This window comes from Wyeomyia smithii, chromosome 3 (genome assembly GCF_029784165.1).
Source record: "Wyeomyia smithii strain HCP4-BCI-WySm-NY-G18 chromosome 3, ASM2978416v1, whole genome shotgun sequence".
NCBI lineage: Eukaryota > Metazoa > Arthropoda > Insecta > Diptera > Culicidae > Wyeomyia > Wyeomyia smithii.
The window spans coordinates 127,913,811-127,937,392 of NC_073696.1; the positions used below are offsets into that span (position 1 = coordinate 127,913,811).

At 37.6% G+C, this 23,582-nt stretch overlaps 1 protein-coding gene and 1 long non-coding RNA gene across 6 annotated transcripts in view; one reads left to right on the plus strand and one right to left on the minus strand.

Moving 5' to 3' along the window:
* Positions 1-1,652: 1,652 nt before the first annotated feature.
* On the minus strand, positions 1,653-2,474 carry LOC129726385 (uncharacterized). The gene is made up of 3 exons (XR_008728325.1): positions 2,265-2,474; positions 1,883-1,975; positions 1,653-1,825 (listed from the first exon to the last, which is right to left on the minus strand). It is a non-coding gene; the product is annotated as an uncharacterized LOC129726385 (long non-coding RNA).
* Positions 2,475-2,656: 182 nt separating this feature from the next.
* The window catches only part of LOC129731486 (protein outspread), a 272,875-nt gene continuing 251,949 nt past the window's right edge, over positions 2,657-23,582 (plus strand). For 3 of the 5 annotated variants that reach the window (XM_055691540.1, XM_055691542.1, XM_055691545.1), the window contains exon 1: positions 5,557-5,720. In XM_055691540.1, coding sequence (XP_055547515.1) covers positions 5,577-5,720 — 144 coding nt within the window. In that variant the 5' untranslated portion in view covers positions 5,557-5,576. Of the gene's footprint in view, positions 4,511-5,556; positions 5,721-23,582 lie in introns of those variants that run through there. The other 2 variants (XM_055691541.1, XM_055691544.1) reach the window with 2 other exon arrangements.

The window sequence follows — 23,582 nt, forward strand, 5'->3', positions numbered from 1 at the left end:
CATTCTGGAAGTAACATGAAATAAATATGCTTTAAATATATGATGCAATTTTTCTTGGTTCCTGGTATAATCGAAACGTCACTGTACTCATGTATAGGTCGGACTCGATAATATATCATTTTAAATTCAACTTTTTATAGTAGGAAAATATTCCCTGATGAACAACAGCCTAAAAAGACCAAATATCATTCAATATGAGAACTTGTGGAACAGTATGATACCCAGAGGCCAAAAATCAACATCAGACGCCATTTTAAATTTTGAGATAGTAGCTTCCAGTTTCATCAACCCAATGTGAGTTTTTCAGGAACCGGGATAATGCTTAGAGGCTGAGAATCAACTCCATACTTTATTTTGAAATCCGATAAGTCGCAATATGGTTTCTGGAAAACAACCTTAAATTGCCAAATTCACTCTTTGGGTCCTAGAATATTGATGTTGTGTTTGAAGCAATGATTGAAATATAAAATGTGAAATTTGACGTTATATTTGTGCTAAAGAAATATCGACATAAAATAAATGACTCTCAATTTCGAACACTTTAATCATGAGCAATACCGGGAACGTTCAAATTGTACAATATATTTCGATCAATCAATTTCGTTTTTTTTTCAATAACTTTTGAACCACGTATAAAATTGTTATCTCCCCGATAGTCTCGAGGTACGATGCTGGCCTAACAAGCTAGTCATCGTTGGTTCGAGTCTCGGCCCGGGAGAGACTGTTAGTGTCAGTAGGTTCGTAGCGCTAGCCCCGCAATTGTCCTGTATACTAAACAGGCGGCTGCGAAGTCTGTCTAGAAATAAACGGAAGGTCAAGTTCCGAATCGGAATGTAGCACCAAGGCTTTGCTTTGCTTCTATAAAATTGTTATGGAATTTGTTATTTGTACGTTTGGGAGATCCCCGTGGCTCTGTGGTTAGCGATGTCGGTCGGCTAGCTCTCCCACACGGTTGTGATATCGGGTTCGATTCCCGATCAGATCGAGGATCTTTTCGAGCTGGAAATTTTCTCGAAAACACTGGGGCACGGTGTATCGTTGTACTTATCCTACACATACAAAATGTGCCAAAAACAATATCGATAACGAATTCTCTCAACTAATCTAGTTGATCGAGACCGCTATTAGCCCCAAGGCTAAGCGTGCGATATTGTTGTTACGTTTGGGAGACAGCCCGTAGTTATGTAAAAAAAAGTCGTGTAATCTTTGAGTCAATAGACTTTCGTTGTTTTCAGATTTTAATGCATAGCCAAACCTTTCATTTGACACTAAGATTGTGACGAATGAATTTGAAAAGTCATCGGAACATGTGTTGTGACACATGCCTAATCATTAAAAATTCTTTAGTTAACCCTTAGCTAGCCCGTTAATATGTGCCAATATTGTTTAAAACGGTTGTGTGGTTTGTGAGATAATGAAGTTTAGTGATTTTCACATTTTGATACATTACAGACAAAGTTTCAGTCCGATTACAATGAAACTTAGTAGGATGTTACGAGGTAGCTAGACTTTTTATTTGACACCTGTATTGTGAAAATCGATTCAGCCATCTCTGAGAAAAGTGAGTGAGTTTAAGTTTTCTTTGGAATGTGTTTATTTTCATAGCCAGATTTCACATTTTTGAACATAACAGCAGCACTTTTGTATCTTCGGTTTTGCAAGTGATTGCTATACCTTCCTAGGAGAAAGGCAAAATGTTTTTTTTTATTGTTCTGGACAGTGATAGTTGTTGGAAAATCGATGTATTTACAATGAAAATCGTAGGTAAATTATGATATAACTTCTCATACTTGGTTTGAATAAACATCATGATATAAAATGTGATCTGGAATAGTAGAAGATTTCTTAGAATATTTGAGCATTTTCAAAAAGTTTAATCTACCTATGTTTGCCGGGATGTTTTCGAAGCTGATTGATTAATTACGGTCCAGACATTTTAATTTAGTTTGTTGTAATCATCCATGTTTACATGCATCTGTGAATTGAATGAGGCTCGATATAAAAAAGCACTTTAAAATCAAAAACAGATGACCATGTTAAAACTTGACAAAATATTTTAAATTTGACATTTAATTTTTGTTTTTTAAATCCTCATGATCTCGCGAATGAACGATCTTAATTGATAGACATACTGCAGCTTACCCAAGGTTCGTTTTCTACACATTTGCCGAATTTTGTAACAGCTACCCTACACTGTATATGGTTGCACATTGATGGAATGAGGCTGCCAGTGACTTGACATGGTGGATTCTCTGTTTACTTACTCACGAGAGCTCGCGTAGAATTCAAACGCTGTTCCTCACACTCTCTTTTCTCTCCACATAGTTGCTGCTTCGCATAGTTTGACACATACATTCCAACAAACTGCTTCTTTCGTTGACTCCCGACATTCCTTTGCTTTTGCACTTGTGCTACTGTCATTTATTGTTGGTATTCATTCGACTCGACGACGGATACTCGTATGATCATCATCATCGAAAAACGCACATGATCAGCGAGAGAAACTTTGTCAGTGCGTAAATGCTGTCAAATTACAAAGAACAGAAATGAATACAGGCTTGCGTTTTTATGTGTGCGATCGCTTTCGCTGTTGTAAGGTTTTTCGAGGTTGCGAGATTCCATGGCACACGACGACTTTGCGTTAGTAGTAAAACGTCGGTGAACTTGTAAACACTAGTTTCTTTCGTTGCGGAGGGTTTTTGTGCGCGCGTTTATTGGAAGCGAGAGGATTTTTTTTTCAATATTTTTATGTGAAATCGCTTTGACCAATTCATGTCAAATGGACAATTGAATTTCAAGTGACACTTTCTGATTCAGGGAAACAACGCAGGTAGTGCCTACTACAAAAGTGTAGTGCTTGGATTGAAGAAACAAGTGAATGCAAGCGATTGGATATACCTAATACAGAAATTTGGATTTAGGTTGGATCGTACACATCTTGAAAATGTTTGTCGGTCACATTGCAGAGTATGGAACGGATGGAGGCCGTCCGAGTGGCGGTTCTGGTGACTCTTTTTCGCTGAATCGCAGCCATTGCGGCTGCTGGTGAATTTTGGTGGTGTGGAAACGTCACAAAAAATTAACATATTCACACGCAAGCAGTTTTGTGTCAGCGCGCGGTGCGCAACAGGTTCAAGTCACTTTTAACGCGAGGGTGCTCGTGTGATTTTTGCTGTGTGTTTTCGGTTAGCCTGCCACGGTATTGACGGTGGCTGTGTACATGTAATCAAGCGAGCTCAGCCTCGGCTGATGATGACTACCGGTGACGATGAGGTTATAGGACAGTACGGGGTGCTGTGAAATGTGTGATTTGAGGTGGATATATTCATGAAAGTAGAAGGAAGGTGAAAAACGAGATAATATCGTCGGAGTTCATTTGCACCGCAGAGCGAGGTGCGCGAGCGATTTCTAATGAATTAATGATGTGGCTAAAGCTGTCCTATAGCGGATCGAGTTTTGTACAGTTTTGACAGCTAATATTTATTAAAAATCTGTCAAGTGGTGTGTCTGGCTGCCTCGGCTATCCAAGTTCTGCGTAGCGGTGGGCGAAATCGGCAGAGAAAAAATAAAATAAAAAATATTTGTGTTTCCAAAGTGGCCGATGCTCGCTAGCGCCAGATGCGTGCTGCGAAACGTAAGAAGGATGGATGATAGAGTTCGACAGATGCCGTTTGCAACAACTAGTTATAAATCGGAGTGAAATGAGCCGCTTCAGTTGAATTGCCTGTTAAATGATAATATATTAAATTTAAATAGTAAATCATTATTGAATAAACAGTTCGAGTACAAGTGCGGCGGGTCATGTACGGGATGTGAAGTTTGATACAGGTGTTCAAGGTGTTACATTAATTAGATTTCATTTTATCGATCGATTTCGAAGCAAATACGTTAAAGAAAATCGAAAAATGATGAATAGAGTCAATGGAAGAACAGTGTGAAACAGCAGGAAATAGAAACAAGGCTCGAATTAATTTTACTTGTTTATCGAATTTGTTTTGTTATTCTTTCCGGCCTCGGCTTAAATGCTACGTTTTATGTCTGAGTACGACTTCAATTTTCTACGGTTCAAAGCAAGTGCAAGTTATATGGGGAGGATAAACAAAAATATGTGTTCCCGTTGAATTGGAGCCGATTTTTCGGAGACGACGTTTTCATTGCTGATCAATTCCGGCTAAGTTAGGTTTAATTTTACTGTTGGTTATTGTGCTGCCGAGTTTGTTTTGATGCTGTTGAAGATCTAGTAAGAGTGCTATATCGACAGGCATTCCGTTGAAGTGAAATAAAAGCAGAGGAAATATTTTCGTATTTGTGGTGTCTCGAAAGTGTGCATTTCTTTTTGGTTTCGTGGCTGCTCATTTCTTTGGTTGCTGGTGGAGAAATATTTGAAACGATGGGCAGTCGAAGCTTGGAGTGTCGTAAATTTTCACCAAACATCTTTAACAAGAGCAAATGTACACACTGTTTTCGCCAGCGGGAGGAACACAGTGCGGCCGCTCTGGAATGCAATCGGGTAAGTTTTCAAACCGTGCTAATGAGTATTTAAGACTGGGGTATATATGTGAAGTATTTTAGTGGCATTCATAGCGTTTCCTTCTGTTTCGTATTGAACGTGCCTGAACTGTTGAAGCCTGTGTCCCAAAACTCGAGAGTTTCTGTGAAATGTACCAAACCTTTAAAGTAACTGTCAAACCAAATTAGCGGAAAAATAAGTTGCTTATTCACTAAACCATACATTTCTAAGGTAAATGAGCCTTTTGATGCCTTTGAATAAACCAGAAAAAATAACTGATAGAAATCAAAATAAATCATATTGTATTAATGGAAAGCTAACACTATAGATCAAAACAAAGGTCGTAGTGGTTCACGACTTATGACAATTTAAAAAAGATGCAGGAGCGTTTGGACTTATATACACTAAGGTCGCTTTTAACACGGTTTTTTACGCGGCTATTTTTACGCTGATTCCGGAATTTACGCGGTTTTTTTACGCGCATTTCGGAATTTACGCGGTATTTTTTTCTTACGCGGATTCCGGAGTTGATGCGGTTTTTACGTGGATCCGGAATTTACGCGCTTTTCTTCAACGCGGCACGTATCCCCCGCGTGAAAAGCGACTTTAGTGTATTCTGATTAAACCACAGTTGTTTAAGCTTTCTATGTCGCTACATACCGAGCTATCTTGGTATCATATGACCAAAAGCCTTCACTATTTTTCAGCATTTATCGGAAGAGGAGATTGTTGCATACTTTACAAATGAACTGTATTTTTAGAATTTCATTTGGGTCTTTGGGTTAAAAAAGCAATAGGCAAAGTCAACAGTGTTACCTAGTGTGGGTTGTAATCATTACGTATAATTTCTAACAAAAGCCTTACAGAAATTTTCGAACTAATTGGATATTAGCGTGGTAATTGTACTTTGAACTACCCACATCGCTGCTGTGTGACCAAGAAGAAAGTCAGCTTTTTATGTTATGCAATGTCAAGGTTTTAGAATGTCATTTCCAGTCTGCACGTCCGCGTTTTCTTTAAAGTACTGACTGAATCAGTTCCAGTAATTATAGTGGTGGCGTTGAAGATGGCAGGTGACTCTGGTAGTCACAGTGCGCCATCATCGGTTCCAAAAAACTTTAAAAGAACAGTTACCTTTATGATTTATGCCAAGAGCCGCTCGAAATCACCACAACGAAACAGCAAGTGGCACACAGAATCGGCTTCGAAGGTGAGTAAATTGGTCACGAAAAAAGCCAAAATTCATAGGACGTCATAAGGACCATTATCTGTATACCTTCTTATGTACGTTATATGAGGTGCTAGAAATTCCACTTCTGAAGCTTAATCTTCCTCTCACTAACGCAGCCGGGCTGTATGTGGTTGGGAGTGAAGAAGACAGACGGAAACCACTTGAGGGACGACGTTGAGAACATCAATTTCGACATTCGCAAGTTGTTATTTTCTATACGAGTCGGAGGTTTCGAGTGTTTTTGTTTCCAAAAAAAAACTTACACGACGAACTCGCGAGACTTCAAGGGATCTGGCGCGCATGGGAATGTACATTTGCCCGGTGGTGAATTAAGTAGATCATTAGTGTACGTGTGAGCTCAAGAACTGTTTAAACTTGACCGAAACGCTCTAATCTGAGTATTGTGTTAATAGTACAACTTTCCAATTTTTCGTTGGTAGTAAATGTTTTTGAAAAAAATGTTCAGATAAAACAAACAACCGTTTGCAGTGTTTCGTGTTGCAAATCGAGCCTTTCTCCGTTCTTTTCCGTCCACGTTAATAATTAAACCTGATTACGAACCTGTATAGCAAACCAAAAGTGAATGCGTGCGATGAAACGGCCACCAACTAACAGCAGGAAGCGATCGCCGAGTTACACAAAAGCATTACCGAGCTAGCAACTTTTCCAACTTTTACCGTACTAAATTCTATATGTGTGCTAACTTCTTCTTATGGTTAACTGAAGCGAAAACAAGGGCTGCAAGGCTTAGCCGTACTTATACAGTCGATGTCTATACGTTCTACTTGCCAGAAGCCGACAGATACGTAGAAATTTTATATTGTCACATCCAATTCGTTCAAGTTTTATGATTTATTGCTATTATCAGCAATTAGTACAATTTTGTTTTCAAATGTTTGACATCAATCATTCCCGTTATTCCGAACAACTCATAACTATGGATCAGTGTATTTTCCCTACGTTGAATATCTTTATTTTTCAATTATTCCCATTTGTTACATTGTTAGTGACAAGGGTATTTCTTGTTTAATATGAAGGGTTTATCAAAAAGAGCGCTACAAAAGTTTTTTTAAACAAAAAATGGTTTTGGATATCAATGGAATACTTTATTCATGTAAAAATACATTTGATGCCATTAGGTATGGAACTCGATTTCACCCTGTAGGTGAGCAAGGCACCGGGACCAGACGGAAACCCGAACCTGGCCAGTAAGACGCCCTGTAGGTGAGCAAGGCACCGGGACCAGACGGAAACCCGAACCTGGCCAGTAAGACGTCCATGAAGGTATCTCCCGGGTTGTTAAGTGGAAACGACAGAGACTGGTACTACTGCCGAAGGCCGGGAAACCACCAATAGACCCATCCTCAACAGAATTTTGGAATTCACCGAGAGTGGAACCGGTCTGTCAAGCAACCAGTTCAGCTTCCGCAAAGGTAAGTCCACGATGGATGCTATTCTTTCCGTCACCAAGACGACGAGGTAATCGTCAAGCTAGACGTGAAAACGCGTTTAATAGCGCCAGCTGGGACTCAATAGCCTATGCGCTTCGAAGTCTCGGAGTGCCGGTGCCACTGTACAAGATTCTGGAAAGCTACTTTCAGAATCGAGTGCTGATCTACAATACACATGAGGGTCATAAATGCGTTCCGATTACCGCAGGGGAACCGCAAGGTTCCATCGTGGGTCCGGTACGGTGGAATGCCTTGTATGATGGTGTGCTGAAGCTCAAGCTCCCACAGGAACTCTAGAGGTTTACGGCGAATCAGTCAGCGAGGTCGAGTTGAAGCCGCGCTATTCATACGCGTAGTTGAGGATTGGATGCACTCCAGGAAACTGGAGTTAGCGCATCACAAGACAGAGGTTATCGTAGTGAACAACCGTAAATCGGAATAGAAGGCGGTGATTAGTGCGGGGATAATGGTCGACGACAAGCTCACGTTTGCTAGCCAGATCGACTATGAAAGCTTCCACGACTATAGCGGCATTGTCGTGCATGATGTCAAATAGCTCGGCGGTATTTAGCAGCAAGCATGAGCTGCTAGCTATGGTGGCAACGTTCATACTCAGGTATGGCGGATCCGTGTTATCGAAAGCGTTGGGGAACTGGAAAGCACTACAGTCTCATGTGCCCGAGGATCGCATGCGCGTATCGAACCGTGTTCTACGAGGCAGTATGCGTCCTGGCTGGCATGATGCCTATGAGCATCATTGTCAAAAAGGTTGTAAAGTGCTCCGACCAACGTGACACGAGAGATATAGGGACCACCAGAAGGTCGACTTCGATGGCCAGCTGGAAGCGGGAATGGTCCAGTTCTACCAAAAACCGACTCATTCCGGATATAACCGGATGGACCGAGAGGCGCCATGGGGAAGTTAACAGATACTGTGTCAGATGGAAGTTAACAAGTTTAGGCACGTAGAGTCTTTTATGTGTCCACAATGTGCGGGCGCGGAAGAAACCGATGAGCATGTGTTATTCGTCTGTTCTCGTTTCGCACAGGTAATGAGCAAAATGTTGACAGTAAGCTGGCCGGATACCACTTCGGAAAACATAGTGCGAAGGATGTGCGAAGACGAGAGCACCTGGAAAGCAGTCATCGCGACTGCTTCCCAGATCGTTCTCACGTTGCAAGGCACCAATCGACGGAACACCCATCGAAATGCCAGTGGAGGCTAACCTTGCCTTTACGAAGTCAGCCAAGTCATTATATAATAAGGGGGTGCACTAAGCACACTCGCCCTTCTTCCTGAAGCATTGCCTAACGTCGGTTTCAAGGAGATTCGGGTTCGAGAAAAAAGGAGAAATGCCGACGCTGAACCCAAGTTTCGACGGTTGTCAAGCTTGAGAACGACGTTTGAGAGACTGATTTCCTCAATTGATGCGTTAGCAGCAGCAATATTCTCGACACTACCGGCACTTCTTTATTTCACTGACACGGGAACATTTTGTACTGTGTGGATTAAAATTTTTCCACTAGACGCTCAATCTCTGATCTGGTAGGACTATTATGACGACCATAAATTGGACGTTGCGCTCCTAAAGTTTAGGCCACTGTATCCGAATTTCGTAGAAAAAATTATAATAATCTCGACTCGTTGGATCTGACAAGAAATGTCAAGAGAGCGGGAAAAAATATGACGTCGTTTACTGTCCTTATTGATCTACTTTTGTAGCACTCTTATTTAAAAAAAAAATCCTTTATTTGAGCATTACATTTTATCGTGTATAGCGAAACGATAAGAATATGATAGAAATACGTTATTGAAAGTTCTCTAAAACAACAAATGAAATCGATAAATTCATGCCAGTTTTCTTGACAGTATAATGCAATTGTGAGGGTTTAAATATGTTTTGAAGGAAATATGCGCTGTGTAAAAATTTCTATGGTTCGAATAAATTTTAAATTGAATTCCAAACTTTAAATTTGAAAATGGGGTGAATCTTTCCTTTATTTTTTTTTTTGTAAAAATGATATTTCAATATAAATTGCGCTAACATGTCTAGGGTGCAAAGATAGTCAGGTTTTATATTTTTCAAAGCCGATTTTATTTTGGTGAAGCTCGAACCTGAAAATTTTATTTTAGTGAAACCCGAACTCGACCCCAAATCCCACCCGAGTTTTTTGTGGTCGATTCAGCTTACCCACAGTTTTGAGCCTCGAACGGTATTAAAATTTTAGTAAATTCTACTGTTGCATTATATTAGTCATGGTTATCTCATTATTATGTTATTTTTTTCTTCAATCAACCCTTCCCGAACCCGATTTTTTTTTTCAATAATCGTGAACAGCCCCTAACTGCGGTTCCAAGGAATGGTGGGTTTCAACAATCGTAGAGAACTGTTTAACAAATTTCTTGTAATGGGTTAGGTTTAAGAGTATGTTTTTTTAACTAAAACATTTTTAAGAAATTCGAATTCTCTCGTAATTGGTCGGCAAGTACGGAAACCTTCTATATGTTTCTAAATTGTGTAAAATTAAACTTTGAACATGAATTTGTTGTGAAACATTTTGGAAATTCGAAAAATATATGATCCAAGTACTCTAATTTAACTGCAAATTTTAGTGTGTCAGGAGTGATAACATGATCACAATTTGGTCAGATTATTTATCGTTTTCTTTTTCATAATGTTCATAATACTAATCTAAAAATGAATATTAACAATGTTTTTTTTGAAGGGTACACGCAAAAATTGGATTGTGCGAAACCTCATCAATATTTTAGGAAATTAGCGTATCTTTTGATTGAGATTTAAACCGGGATAATAAATGTGTATTGGACGTAATACAATTAATCTTCTGACTTATTTTCAATGTATTAGATAGCTCCCAATCCTTACAATTATGATGTATTAACTGATGTTGGTAACGTCATGATGATGATTTGTACTAGGATTGGTAATATTTTTCGAAAGGCTGCTATCGTCGAAGCAGTGCAACCAGCAACCGCTTTTGATTGTTCATCACTTTCCAAAAATTTGAAAATAATTAAACTGTTTATTCACGTATTGATCTCGCAACTAGTCAATGTACAGAGTAAATAGCTTCGACAGTAAATTTCGAAACATATTACGTCTGTGGAACCGTCATGTTGGTGTTTGTTATACCGGATGGAATGTGGTTTGGGACCAAATCTTGTGTGTACTATTAACGCTACCGATGACAGTATGGCTGTTTTGCGATGAGGAAGCTGTTTCTGATTTTTCTTCTTTTTACTGGATTCGCATGCGAATATCGCATCGCTAAAGAATGCATGGAGCTATATGTAATATAGTTTTTTTTTGTCGCAATATGCGAGATCTTTTACACTTGTTCTCATATTTTGTTTTGCGCCGAACTACGAAATTGTATGAAACTCATCGGTAGCGTTTACGTATACCTATATTGATTATAATCGTGCGGAATCAATCGGACAGTAATGTCTATCCGAAAAGTTGGGTGGAAAATTTGAAAATTACCAATTACCGTAGGATTGAGATGTTCGGTTATCTTTTCAGGTTATAATAGGGGCCATCCACATACCACGTGGACAGCTTGGGGGGGGGGAGGTGGTTGTGAAAAAAAAAAGAATCTATATGGGCATTTGTCCACAGAGGGGGGGAGGGGTAATAATCGTTAAAAATCTTTCCACGTGGTATGTGAATGGCCCCATACCTGTATGGCTGTATCAATCAACCTTGAATGACGGGTTGAAAATCCGTTTCTAGGCAACACTAATGAAATGATTTACAACGTATATACGTCAAACGTCGCAAGGCTAGATAAAGAATAGGAAACATAACTTTTCACTTATTCCATAGGCTTCTTTTATTTTAAGTAATATAAAATTTTCAGTTATTTGAAACCGGTGATAGGATATCGAAACACGCTAATTTTACGAACAGTTTCAATCTAATCTCTATGTTATCTGTGGAACCTGCATCATAAATCTTAATCGATGCGTGCTATTTGGCGAGAACATTTCTTGAGCCCTGCTGTGCCTATCTCTTGCAATAGAAATCCAGTGGTCGATAAAATAAATAATTTATTTTAATGGTTTTCGCTGCAACCATTTCACACCACTCACTTCAAGTGCAATCTTAAGTCGACTGTGTATCCGATCATGTTACCAGAGAATCAGACGAGAAGCCATTCCCGTCGAGAAGTTTGCTCGGTTCGAAATGCAATTACCTATTATCCAACGCAGTGGCTTTCGGCTGATTCAATTTTAACGTATCTTTCCTTTCTATTTGGTATTCTAAAATGTGGACTAGACGTAGGCATCAATCTGTGGTGAATGGTTCCACTTAGGGTGCGATTGTTTCGTTTTTTGGAATAAAATATTATAATTCTTGTTTTTTTTAACAATAAATAAAAACTATTGTCGCACTTACAAATTGGTAAAAAGCACATATTTTCAAAACTCGCTGTATCAGTTGTTCATGGCTCCTGGAGTATAGTACATTCATAGGGTAATTATATTTTGACAGCTTCTGCGTACAAATGTTTATCTTTAAAGGAATGGATTGCGGACACGACGATCCACCATTCCACCAGAACTGTTCAACTCTATCCACTATACAGTTTAGATTTTATCCCGACAAGTAAATTAAATATAATAGATGCCCCGTTTTGCACCTACTTTCCATGAAGTGTGCCTATTGCCACCGCACAAAGGAGTAGCGAAAGAAGTAAGTACAAGATTCTGATCTACCGCTGCACTGTGGGATAAACCCTTTCCATCTGGTGGCCACAAGAACATAATTTTTTTTATTGAAATGCTTTTACGTGTTTCATCAAGTTCACTTAATAAGGTTGCAAAATAAAAGTGGGTCAAAATAAAATTGTTCTGAAAAACTATTCGAGTTGTGCGATTCGATCTAAACAAACCTTATTTTATTCTATCTATTTGGTATCAATTGAAAAAAAAAAAACCAATCAATAAATAACTTGAATTATGGTCACATCTCAGACCACAGTGGATGGTTGCATTTTCCTGTTGGATGCAGGGATGGAAGAAAGTACCACTGACAACTTTACTTATTGCCAATGATGATGATGATCCGTGACTGCACTGTCATCATTTGGTGTGCAACCAAAACTTCCGACCTTACACTCTGCATATACACACATTCTACTTCAGTCTTGTACGGCCCAAGTGTGTAGGAATCAGTGGGGCGTCGATGGTTCTGTCGTTATTGCTATTACTTTTTGCACTCTCCTGTTGATGACGATGATGATGCGGTGATACGAGTTGCTTCCGCATGTGGATGACCGTCCGGTTAGCTGCAGAACCGGCATGATCATGCACAACAGAGACAGACATTGCTTCTTGGGTGCAAGGCGGCTGATCTCTGTTCCTTTATGTGCTCGATAATGTTTATTATCGTTATTATTATTATTATACATAACTTTCCCGTACATTTGTAATTACTAATTTTTCTTATTGGGTACCGTTACGTTCTATGTTTTCTGGCGGTCAGATTAGTTGGCATGTGAGTGCAGATCAGCGATCTTTGCCGCGACTGCAGCCTGCAAACTAATCTCCTTCGTGTGAACGTCTTTTTGTTCCCGACCACTTGAAATAAATTTTTCTGGAGTGCTGGATTAGCACATTTTCTCTGCTGAAGTAAGTTCACCCTTCTCCTTGACGTACACCACTTCTGCGATTGGTGCATGATCCCCGAGTAAATCGCAGTAGGTATCCCGAGATGAAAAGGCGACAAGCTGCAAAGAAGCGAAAAAGATATTTGTACGTTGCAATGTCTTACACATCTCTATATCGTATAGTAACACAACATAATAATGCTTCAGGAATGTACACTCGTTTTTGCGCTTCACACTCTCCCACGACTTCCGCACGATCTTGGGTTCTTCGAGTTGGCTTTTAGGGACAGCATTCCTGCAACACTTTGCCGTCAAAGAAGTGGAACGATGAGCGTATATGTACTCGAATCTATTTTCAATGTTGAACCGTGTTGCTGGTGATGGACAATGATTGTTTGCCAGCTTTTAAAAGCCAGTATCAGTATCCAAGAGCTGCTTGCTTGAGGAACATATTTTATCATTCGTTTTCAGCATCCTAAATTGGGATTGTATACTGGAAGCTACGGGAAATGGATCCTATAAGATCATAGGCACTAAGCATTAAGAAGTTAAGAATACTTGTGGAAAAGGTATTTGTGTTGGTAAGATTGGATAAGATAATATCAGACTTTTTTGAATCTCGTGTACGAACACAAACACATGGAGCAAAATTATCATGTTGCTGACATTTTACGTGGGGCAGACATCTACCAATTGCTTTCTGAAACTTTTTGCCTCAATAAATGACATAATTTGAATACCACATTTAGATATTATCGGATCATTTAATATTGTACATACTTGATATTATTTTACTTTGTGAAATATATTAGAATTATACTAAAACTGTTTCCATAGACTCAGCATTTTGAAGTCAGTTTTTGTCCGATTTACATTTTTTCTTCGAAAGATGGGTTTGCTATTATGTAGACAAACTCTTAGAATTTGAATATTTGGAATAAAAAACCAAATGGTGTCGAAAAAACCCAAAAACTAAAAACAGCGCCTAGTATGGTGGAAGGGGGTCTACCTCGGGGAAATTTGTTTTTGCGTCAACATACATAGAAAATCGGACAAAGAAGCCAAAGCAAAAAAAATGTAGGACTGTATTATCAGTCTTTGTTAGTAATTGAAAAAAAAAACAATAATTTTCATTGGGATAGATTACGCATTTGGTTGTCAAATATTCACTTGTTAACACTTGGTTTTTGTCACCCTAGTGTATTCTTTACTACTGTTTGTCTTGTCCCCCCAGCTGGACTGTAGGTACGATGCTGGTCTAACAAGTCAGTCGTCGTATGTTCGAAGCTCGGTTCGGAAGAGATTGTCAGTGTCCGTAGAATCGTAGTCGGAATACATAAATTTTAACATAACGTAAACATTTCAGAACCGGAACCTAACCACGGTTTTTTTCTTAGAGGTTAAAATTTCAGGTTTTTTAAATTTTTTACTTTTTTGCAAACAAAAGCGTAAGATGGCTAATTTGGGATTACTTTACCATCTTCAATGTACGACAATTCAGTAGCGTTCGTTTTTGTATAGATCGATTATGGCGCCGGCCGGAAAGAAAGAAAGTGCTACAATCGTTGTTACCAGAGATCGAGTTTACCTCTGCATCTCTAACGACTTTAACGGAAAGGAAGGCTACTTTTATCACCGTGGTCAGGGACGATTTTTATACTTTTACTCTTTTTTCTACACGCCTGTAAAGGGTGTTACGGTCGGATATTGGTCAAACAAAAATCTGGCATCTGGCAACCGCTGCAGTCTGCACACTCCGTTTCTTACCCAGTTTCTATTTGAGAACAACCGTGTCAGTTTTCTCGATCCGTTTAGTGGTCCTGCACACGAACAATCTCCTCAAATTCAGATGTGACAGCTTCCTTCTGTATGTTGCTCATTCCAGCAAGACACAAAATCTTCATCTGTTCTTTACTTGAAACTATTGCAATTTTCCTCAAAGAAAAGTGAAATACTACCTTTGTCACTTACAAGTGAACTATAAACATGTGTCGCAATCAAAAATACAGCTGATCAACAGGGTAGCCCTCTCGATACGAAAAGACGCACTCAAATATGTGTATCACTTTTAAGGTGACTTTCTGTAATAGAATGTTATTGAAAACTACTAGGGGAACTGTGGGTAAAATGAACAGTGGTGGTAAAATGGACACCCGTTAGATTCTCGACTATTACGTTGGAAAATAGTACAAACTTCTTTGGCACCTTATCTTAGAGGCACTAGAAGCTATTTGAGACAAAGTATGCGACATGGTACAGTCAAACAGTCAAAATAATAAACAAAAACAAAAACACGTGTACATTCGTGGTGGTGATGTTATTTTTGGCCTACAAAAAATAAGGTTTTTCTAGTGTAAAACAGTATTTTATAACGATTTTTCTGCAAATATCTGTACTCAGACAACTAACCAGCAGGAATCATCAAAGGTTAGTAATTGTTTAAATGATTTTCTCGATATATTTAGGTATTTTCAATAATATGTATGTGCGGGTAAAATGGACAGCCCATGGTGATGGGGAAAAAATTGTGTTAATTTCCATTGAGAAATCTAGATGCTTCGTGTTTATATCAGAAAAACGCAAAGGTAAACTCGGACCGATGAACAGATGACCGCGGCTAAACGTACCGTTGAATGCGGAATGTCCGTAAAAAACCTTCCACCATTTCTCAGTTTCTTGCGGATAAGGTTATATATTGTTACTAATTCTACGACAAACGGTGAAAATTGAACTGTTGGTGAATGCATAAGTGTATTACGTGCTATGGAACAACATTTTACTATCTGTGAAGGGATAATTAATGTTCACGCCCAAGGTGTCCATATTACCACCTCCATATGTTCATTTTGCCCACACGTGTCCATTTTACCCCCAAAAAACTGCTTTCGAAAATGCTCATGAAAACTACGAAAAATACTATATTTGAGTACTTCTTCTTATTTTTTGTATTAACCATTAGTGGCTCAGTTAATGTGCGCTATCGACTCATAGTTGTAGTGTTAAACTGTGGAGGAAATTGGGAAATGGCTTAGGGTGTCATTTTTATCACCCCTTCCCCTATACTATTACAGTTTGTTAGAGCATAAAGTGATTTTTTCTGGGTGCCTTTTTCAAAAGCGCGGCACACGATCCCATGCTCTCCTCTTCGCTGCTCTCCAAATCGTTTTCTTTGTTGTTTTTTCGTCTTCTTATTCCTGTGTAATTTATTTTTGCGAATGTTAATTAGAAGCTGTTGGTGTCTTCTCTATTGTTTCCTACTGATTTCGTGGTTGGAGTTTCAGCTAGTTATTTTTGTACCGGATAGTTTACTAAGAATGTTGTGTTTTTGCTGCATCATGGCTGGTGGTGTAGCATTGGGTTTCACTGCTTCGATGCAGGATATTCTACACTGCACCTTTTTCATTTTTTTACTGTAGAATTGGCATACTGCTCTTTGGCCGCTATATGAAACACGACTCAGAAAAAGTTCCGGAAATGATCCAATTTAAATTTCATGTAGCTCGGAATTGGTCGATTCAGGAGTATTCGCTAGATGCGTACGTCGGTATACATATCATCAAAGAAGTATTTTCACAGATACAGACTTCGCAGTCAACTGCTATTGTACAGAATAATTACGGGGCTATTGTTCTACTATTCTACTGACACTAACAATTTCTCCCGAGCTGGGGTTTAAACATATGACAACAGGTTTGTTGAACCAGCATTGTACATAAGACCAGTTGAGAGGTGGCTAAGATTGTGCATCGTTTGATAAAATTCATTGGTTTTCTCTTACCGTAGTAATGGGCCACGGTTTTTTTTTGTTTCTTCAGATAGACCTCAACTCTATATGAGTTTTTTTGTATATTTATTGTTTATAACATATTTGAAGGATTTCGCGCTAACTCGACCAGATGTTAACAGCACCCTTACAGAATTCAATGAAACTTTGTGGATGTGTAGGTTTTGCTACCGTGCGAAACATTGATTTTTTTTAAATTTATCTGTACTAACATTTGGATAAGGCTGAATAAATCAATATATCAGAATAATATATATATATATATATATATATATATATATATATATATATATATATATATATATATATATATATATATATATATATATATATATATATATATATATATATATATATATATATATATATATATATATATATATATATATATATATATATATATATATATATATATATATATATATATATATATTAGGGTGGGTCGATTTTTAAATCACGATTTTCGGATTTTAGGGATCAAAATAAGATACTTTTCTCAAGAAACCATACCTCTAAAATGAATTCTGATGTCCCTTGTACTAACGTGTAGGTACCCAAAAGGTCAAATTTCAAAAAATCCTGTTTTGACCCATTTAGAGTGACCCAATCGAGTCCAAATGTATGACCGACCCCCACTAACTTTGGAGGGCTGACCCACCCATGCTAGTGTTACCCCCCTGGGACCCCCCTAGGGGGTCTCCCATACAAAAATATAAGAAAATATCAAAAAATCACCATTTTTGGCACTTTATATGACAAAAATCAGTGAAATGGCTATTATTTTTCCGCACAAATGAAGTTTCTAGGAAAAAAATGTTTTTTTTTGTTTTTGGATTTTTGTTTTCTCTTTAAAAATTTATTTGATCAGAACATAGGAAAGAAACTAAAAAATTATTGTTTGAAGTCTTTTTTGGTTTCAACACTGGGCAATTTCGCACGGCTCTCTAATGTCGCCTCCATAACAGCCTCTACATTTTCCGATATTACTCGTTTGGAAACGCTAGCTAGCAGTTGAACGTGTTGTTTTGTTCCTTGTATATGTAATGGAATATGCGGATCAGTAAATGGTGAATCATCTTCATTTAAATATGCTATCAATGTTTCAATGTTTCAATGTTTCAATGAATGATTCGCGTGAATGGTGGTTCAAATGCGTTATTTTTATCAGTCAAATCGATCATTTTCGTGTAATCGAAGCAATGGAAGTTTATATCTGGTTTTTTACATTCTCTAAGTTCCGATGGGTCTTCAACATTGTCTCGATATCGTAAAATTTTCTTGATAGCAGAGTCGCGCACCTCTTTCCTATCATCAAACAACATTGATAGCAAGATATTTTCCGAATGTGCAAAATATGGATTATTTTTAATTACATGATTGACAACAGTGCGTAAATTTGGCTCCAGAAATTGTGCCCAAGTAATGTACTTGAAAAATAATACACTACCGTACACGACAGAGCTGTAATACTTGATATTAAAATACATTGGCACATAAACCTTAATTATAAATTCAACCAGAATTCTTAAATTTTTAGGTGTTTATTTCATTGTCACATATAATCGTAATAATCTAGCGGCTTTGGTGAGCCAGCGAGAATGTACAATTTTCCCTGGTTTTATGTTAGCCAGATCCACAGAAACCACGCCATTAGAAATTGCATGTGCCATGTCGTATAAGTACTGCGAATCGGTGGAATATTCGTGCTGTTCTGCAACAGGAGGCATATTTTCCAACGCAATTCTCTGAAAGTCACTCACCACCTAAAAATATATAATAATTAAATAAATTTATTATGATTTCACCATTCAAAATGTTAGAAAATTATAATAAATGAGTGATAGCAATGACTTACCGGAAGAGCTTCAGAATTTTCAATTCGCTTGCTTAGTTTCCCGGTTGTTGATGTTGGTCCAGTGGTGGATGATTTATCCAAAACCCCAAACAAATGTCGAAACGGAAGTTCGTTGAAGTGTAGAAGGCAAACAAACCAATGCAATGGTCTTTTTAGCAGCAATTCGAATCTTCGTATAATTCCACCGTGTGTGCCAGTGTTTGTTGGCTCACCGTCAGTGCATATGCCAATCAATGCATCCAGAGATATGTTTTTATCGTTGAAAAATTCATTCAATTTTGTTGTTTTGTATTCAGCACTTTCCTCTACCAGTCTTGCGTAACCAATCAATCGAGAATTCGGTTCTCTCAAAATAACAAGGTGAGGTTCTTTTACCATCCTACTATGATACTTACCATCAATTTTTTCTCTCGTATAAGTATCATCTTTTCTGCCGTCGAATGAAAACGCTATTAAACTGGAATCATCAAACCTTTTGCGGAGCACTATTCGTCTGCATTTCTCTCTTTCTCTACGAACTTTCGATTTATCCATGATGAGAGGTTCGCCATGCTGATCTTTCATTTCAAAATCTTTGAAAAGACTGGTTGCCAATGCTGACGCTACTCTATCAGACACACCAAATCTGTCACACATCAAGGCAAAGTTAAAACAATCGTATTTTTGTGTGTATTGTGAACTTGTGCTTCTATTCATAACATCTTATCAACCGTCATCGGTACGTCTACGTATGTTGTATCATCGGGATCTTCGTATGTTGGCATTGATGACGATGTCCCTTGCTCTTCAATTTCCATCAGAAATGCATCAATTGTTAGTCTTCTCTGTTTATGTTGATCGTGCATAAACTCTTTGAGGCGTTCTGGAACCAAACCGCAGTTACATTGAGCTGCCGTCAAATCGCATTTACATGCTCCAATATAAAAAATTTCGTTCAGAGTACCGGTAAACACTAAAAGGTCTCTATTCATCTTCTTAATTTCGGCTTGGTATTTGTCAACCAATCTATTCAATTTAACAGCTACATATTTTTTTGAAATTATTTCCATACCAAGTTTTTGCCAAATAATAACCAACCTATCTGTTACGTGATTAGAGAATTGTTTATAAGAAAACTTTTTTTGTTCTGTTTTTGCACGTTCGCTTTGGTAAAAATAATATCTCAAGATATCCAGATCGGTTGGTAAATTAATATCATTCAAATCAGAAGACACACCAAAAACAGCAACATCATGCTTGGGTATATAACTCATTGGGTTTTCGATAGCTGATGATGTTGTTGCTATTTCATCTTGCGGGTTCATTGTAAACTAAAAAAAATATATTTTGACTTTAACAATTTTCACTTTCACTTTCAGGTTTTTATTTTAGGTGTTGACTCTTTGGCGGACGATGTAGAATGATTTATGTTGACGTTTCTATCCTATACGAAACCTACACTAGTTCTACACAGAATGAATAGATAGAGTGACGCAGAGAGAAATTCAGTCAAAACAGCAACACGGTTTTTTTATGCATCCACCAAAATATTTTTCTGGCAGCCCCTTTTTGCTCAAGTTCCAGTTGACTTCAACGGAGTGTTGTTATTGTCAGAGTGAAAAGATAGTTATTGTATTTAAATTTAAAACAAGTTCGTTTGATAAAGTTTGATAGAGATAGATAAAATGAAGTGCGTTTTGTGTAATAACAAAAAACAGTAAGAAATGTGAGTTTTTTTCGGTTCCCGAAGAATCCGATTGTGAGGAAACAGTGGATGGATTTTTGTTGCCTCCCAGCAGACTATTTCATTGACGAAAACACCCGACTTTGCAGTGTTCGTTTGGTTTTTCTGGTTTCAGACTCTGCGTCACTCTATTTATTCACTCTGGTTCTACAGTGTGCGTGGTAACAGTGGAAACGGAGCGTCCGTGCGTGGTAGCCGTTGTGGTAGCATACCAGCGGTGCTCGCCTGACTGGTCGAAATAAAAATATTACATATGATGTAACAGAGTGATATACGATTTTATGTTCAAAAGGACGCCAACTGCAAACGCCATCTGCAATGCGAATGGCTCAGAAATATGTGTAATTGTGTATGTATGCGCTGAAGACTCAGGACCGAATCCCATGCGAAGCAGGAGAAAACAAAAATCCAAAAACAAAAAAAAACATTTTTTTCCTAGAAACTTCATTTGTGCGGAAAAATAATAGCCATTTCACTGAATTTTGTCATATAAAGTGCCAAAAATGGTGATTTTTTTATATTTTTCGATATTTTGTATGGGAGACCCCCTAGGGGGGTCCCAGGGGGGTAACACTAGCATGGGTGGGTCGGCCCTCCAAACTTAGTGGGGGTCGGTCATACATTTGGACTCGATTGGGGCACTCTAAATGGGTCAAAACAGGATTTATTAAAATTTGACCTTTTGGGTACCTACACGTTAGTACAAGGGACATCAGAATTGATTTTAGAGGTATGGTGTTTTGAGCATATATATATATATATATATATATATATATATATATATATATATATATATATATATATATATATATATATATATATATATATATATATATATATATATATATATATATATATATATATATATATATATATATATATATAGAGAGAGAGAGAGAGAGAGAGAGAGAGAGAGAGATAGAGAAAAGTTGTCAAAGGAGGGCTTCCAGGGAATCGGTTGAACTTTCATTTGAAAATATTGAAAAAATTTAATTTGAGATCCTACATTGGAAAAAAAGCATTTAAAAAAAGTGGTTTTGAAAAAATCGGTCATCTCAGTCTTTTGTAGAATAAGTTATCTAGATGGAAAATCTAGCTGTCTTAAACTCTTCTGAACAAATTGGGTGGGCTTTCTTGAGTTAAAAAAGTTTTTCATTAATAACTTTTTCATGGTTGACGCGGTTTCTGCCTGCGAGACCATAACCGTTCGGTAGCGACAAGAGTTAGAGAAATGTTGCCTAGAGATGGTTTTGAGGAAACTGTGTTACTTTTCATTCGAAAATATTGGAAAAAAAGTTAAGCTTCTACACATTTTTTTTCAAAAACAAAACGTTACATTGAAAAACGGTCATCTCAGATTTCTTCCGAAATAAGTTTTTTTGATAAACAATTTTGTCGCCCGAAAAAAACTTTTCTGATTAAACCAAAATGAACCCTCCTGACCCAGCTAAATTGTCTATCTAAAGAGCTTATTTTGAAAAAAATTTGAGACGACCAATTTTGTTTAAATGAATTTTTGTTGCTGTAGAATCTTAAATTCCATTTTTGTCAATATTTTACTATGAAGGCTTAGACGCTTTTCTATAAGTCATTTTTAAACAACTTTTTTTATATCTCGTCATTATTCAGATCGATTTAAAAAAAAACTTCAGCCCTTTATACCCACAAAGTTTTATTAAATTCTAAGAGGGTGCTGCCAGCCCCTTAGTCGAGTTGTAACGAAATCCTTCATTTATCAACGTTATATTCTTACTACCGAATTATTCAGTTTCGCAATAATAAAGATACATTCTGATATCTTGAAGCATGATACTGTTATATTAAATATTTTTCAAACAGTGTTTATTCAAAGTAAGACACAGAAACCGACACGTGATTTAAGTTTTTACCCGTCTCTCTAACGAGCACCTCAGCTGCTCAAATGTAAAAAAATGTAATTACACACGATGCGATAAGATTGCGTCAAGATCCCTGATGCGCTAACGTAGATAACCGGCGTTGGTCTGATTTATTTTTATAGTATCCCTCGTGGTATCATTTCATACTTGATAACACCCGACGGTGCTATTTGTCACCGTCTCAGCCAGTTCCTGGTGTTTATATACTTTACTGCCGTTGTACTAATTTGCTTTGTAACTTATTTTGTCTACTTTACTAGCTTGTATTCCGATCTCCGTTCATTGGACCTTCGCCGACTATCTAATTGAGGAACGAAGTTATCATTCTATACATGGTAGAGAAGTAATCAAACACAGCTTACGCATGCTTAGCACGAATACTCGAAGGCCTAAAATTCCGCTCTCTATGAATCTGTGCACTAGATATGTTGTCCAACTGCTTGCATACCATCTACGCAGCATGCAATATCAGACCAAGTTACCGGGTTTTTACTACCAGTTTCATTTAAAAGAAGTGAAGAAATTCATTTGCTATCTGGCCCCAACTAAGTGATTGATCGATTCTTCTCTCATATATTTAGTATGAGTCGCGAAAATTAAACTAACAAAAATTACGCATTTGTAAAATTTGTTTATGCCAACGCTTTATGCTATAAATTTTACATCCGCGCGTTGTATGATTTTTTATTCTTTCAGAAATGGCGTATATTTCCTCTGGAGACATGTTACTTGTTTTTACTTTACTGAAATGATCTTTATACCTAGATGGTTCGAATTTTGTGTTGATTACCCTTAATTGGGGTAAAACAGTTGAAATTCGTGGTAAAATTTATCAGATTGCTTCCAAGTTGTTTTAACTACTGTGTTGTCTTTTTTATTTGGTTGAAAGTATTTTCAATAGCTTAACAAAGCTGTATTATTACGATACGTACAAATAAAATGCAATGATTTGAAATACGTTTTAAATCTTCTAATCTTTTAATTTATAATGAAATACCGTAATTTACTGTAAAATTTCAACCAAACTCGCCACATTTTTAATTGTTCAAAGAAAATCCTTGGATTATTTAACAAATACCAGGGTAGTTTAAAAAGTTAATAAGCACACCAAACCCTTTTCAAGAGCAACCTTTTTGGTTGACGGTCAGTTCTTGTTTTTTACCCATTACACCTTCACCTTCGTGCTGCGGAACTAAGCCGATGTGAAGTTCAGACAACTTGCCACATAGCTGTAAGAGAGAGATTCAGTCCTAATTGAAACTTGGTTCTCGCGCTGGATATCCTATACAACCACATAATAAATAGCTTGTAGTGGAGCGATGGAGATTCAGATAGTGACCGACCAAGCCAGACTGACCAGTCCGAGCTTGATGGCTGTTTATTTCTATGTAGAGAAGAGAGAAGTGCCGATAGGTGGACAGCACAGCGGACCTCTCTGTGAGGTTCTTTGATGGTGGGCGGTAGCGAAGGGACGTTTGATTATAAATTAAATGTCT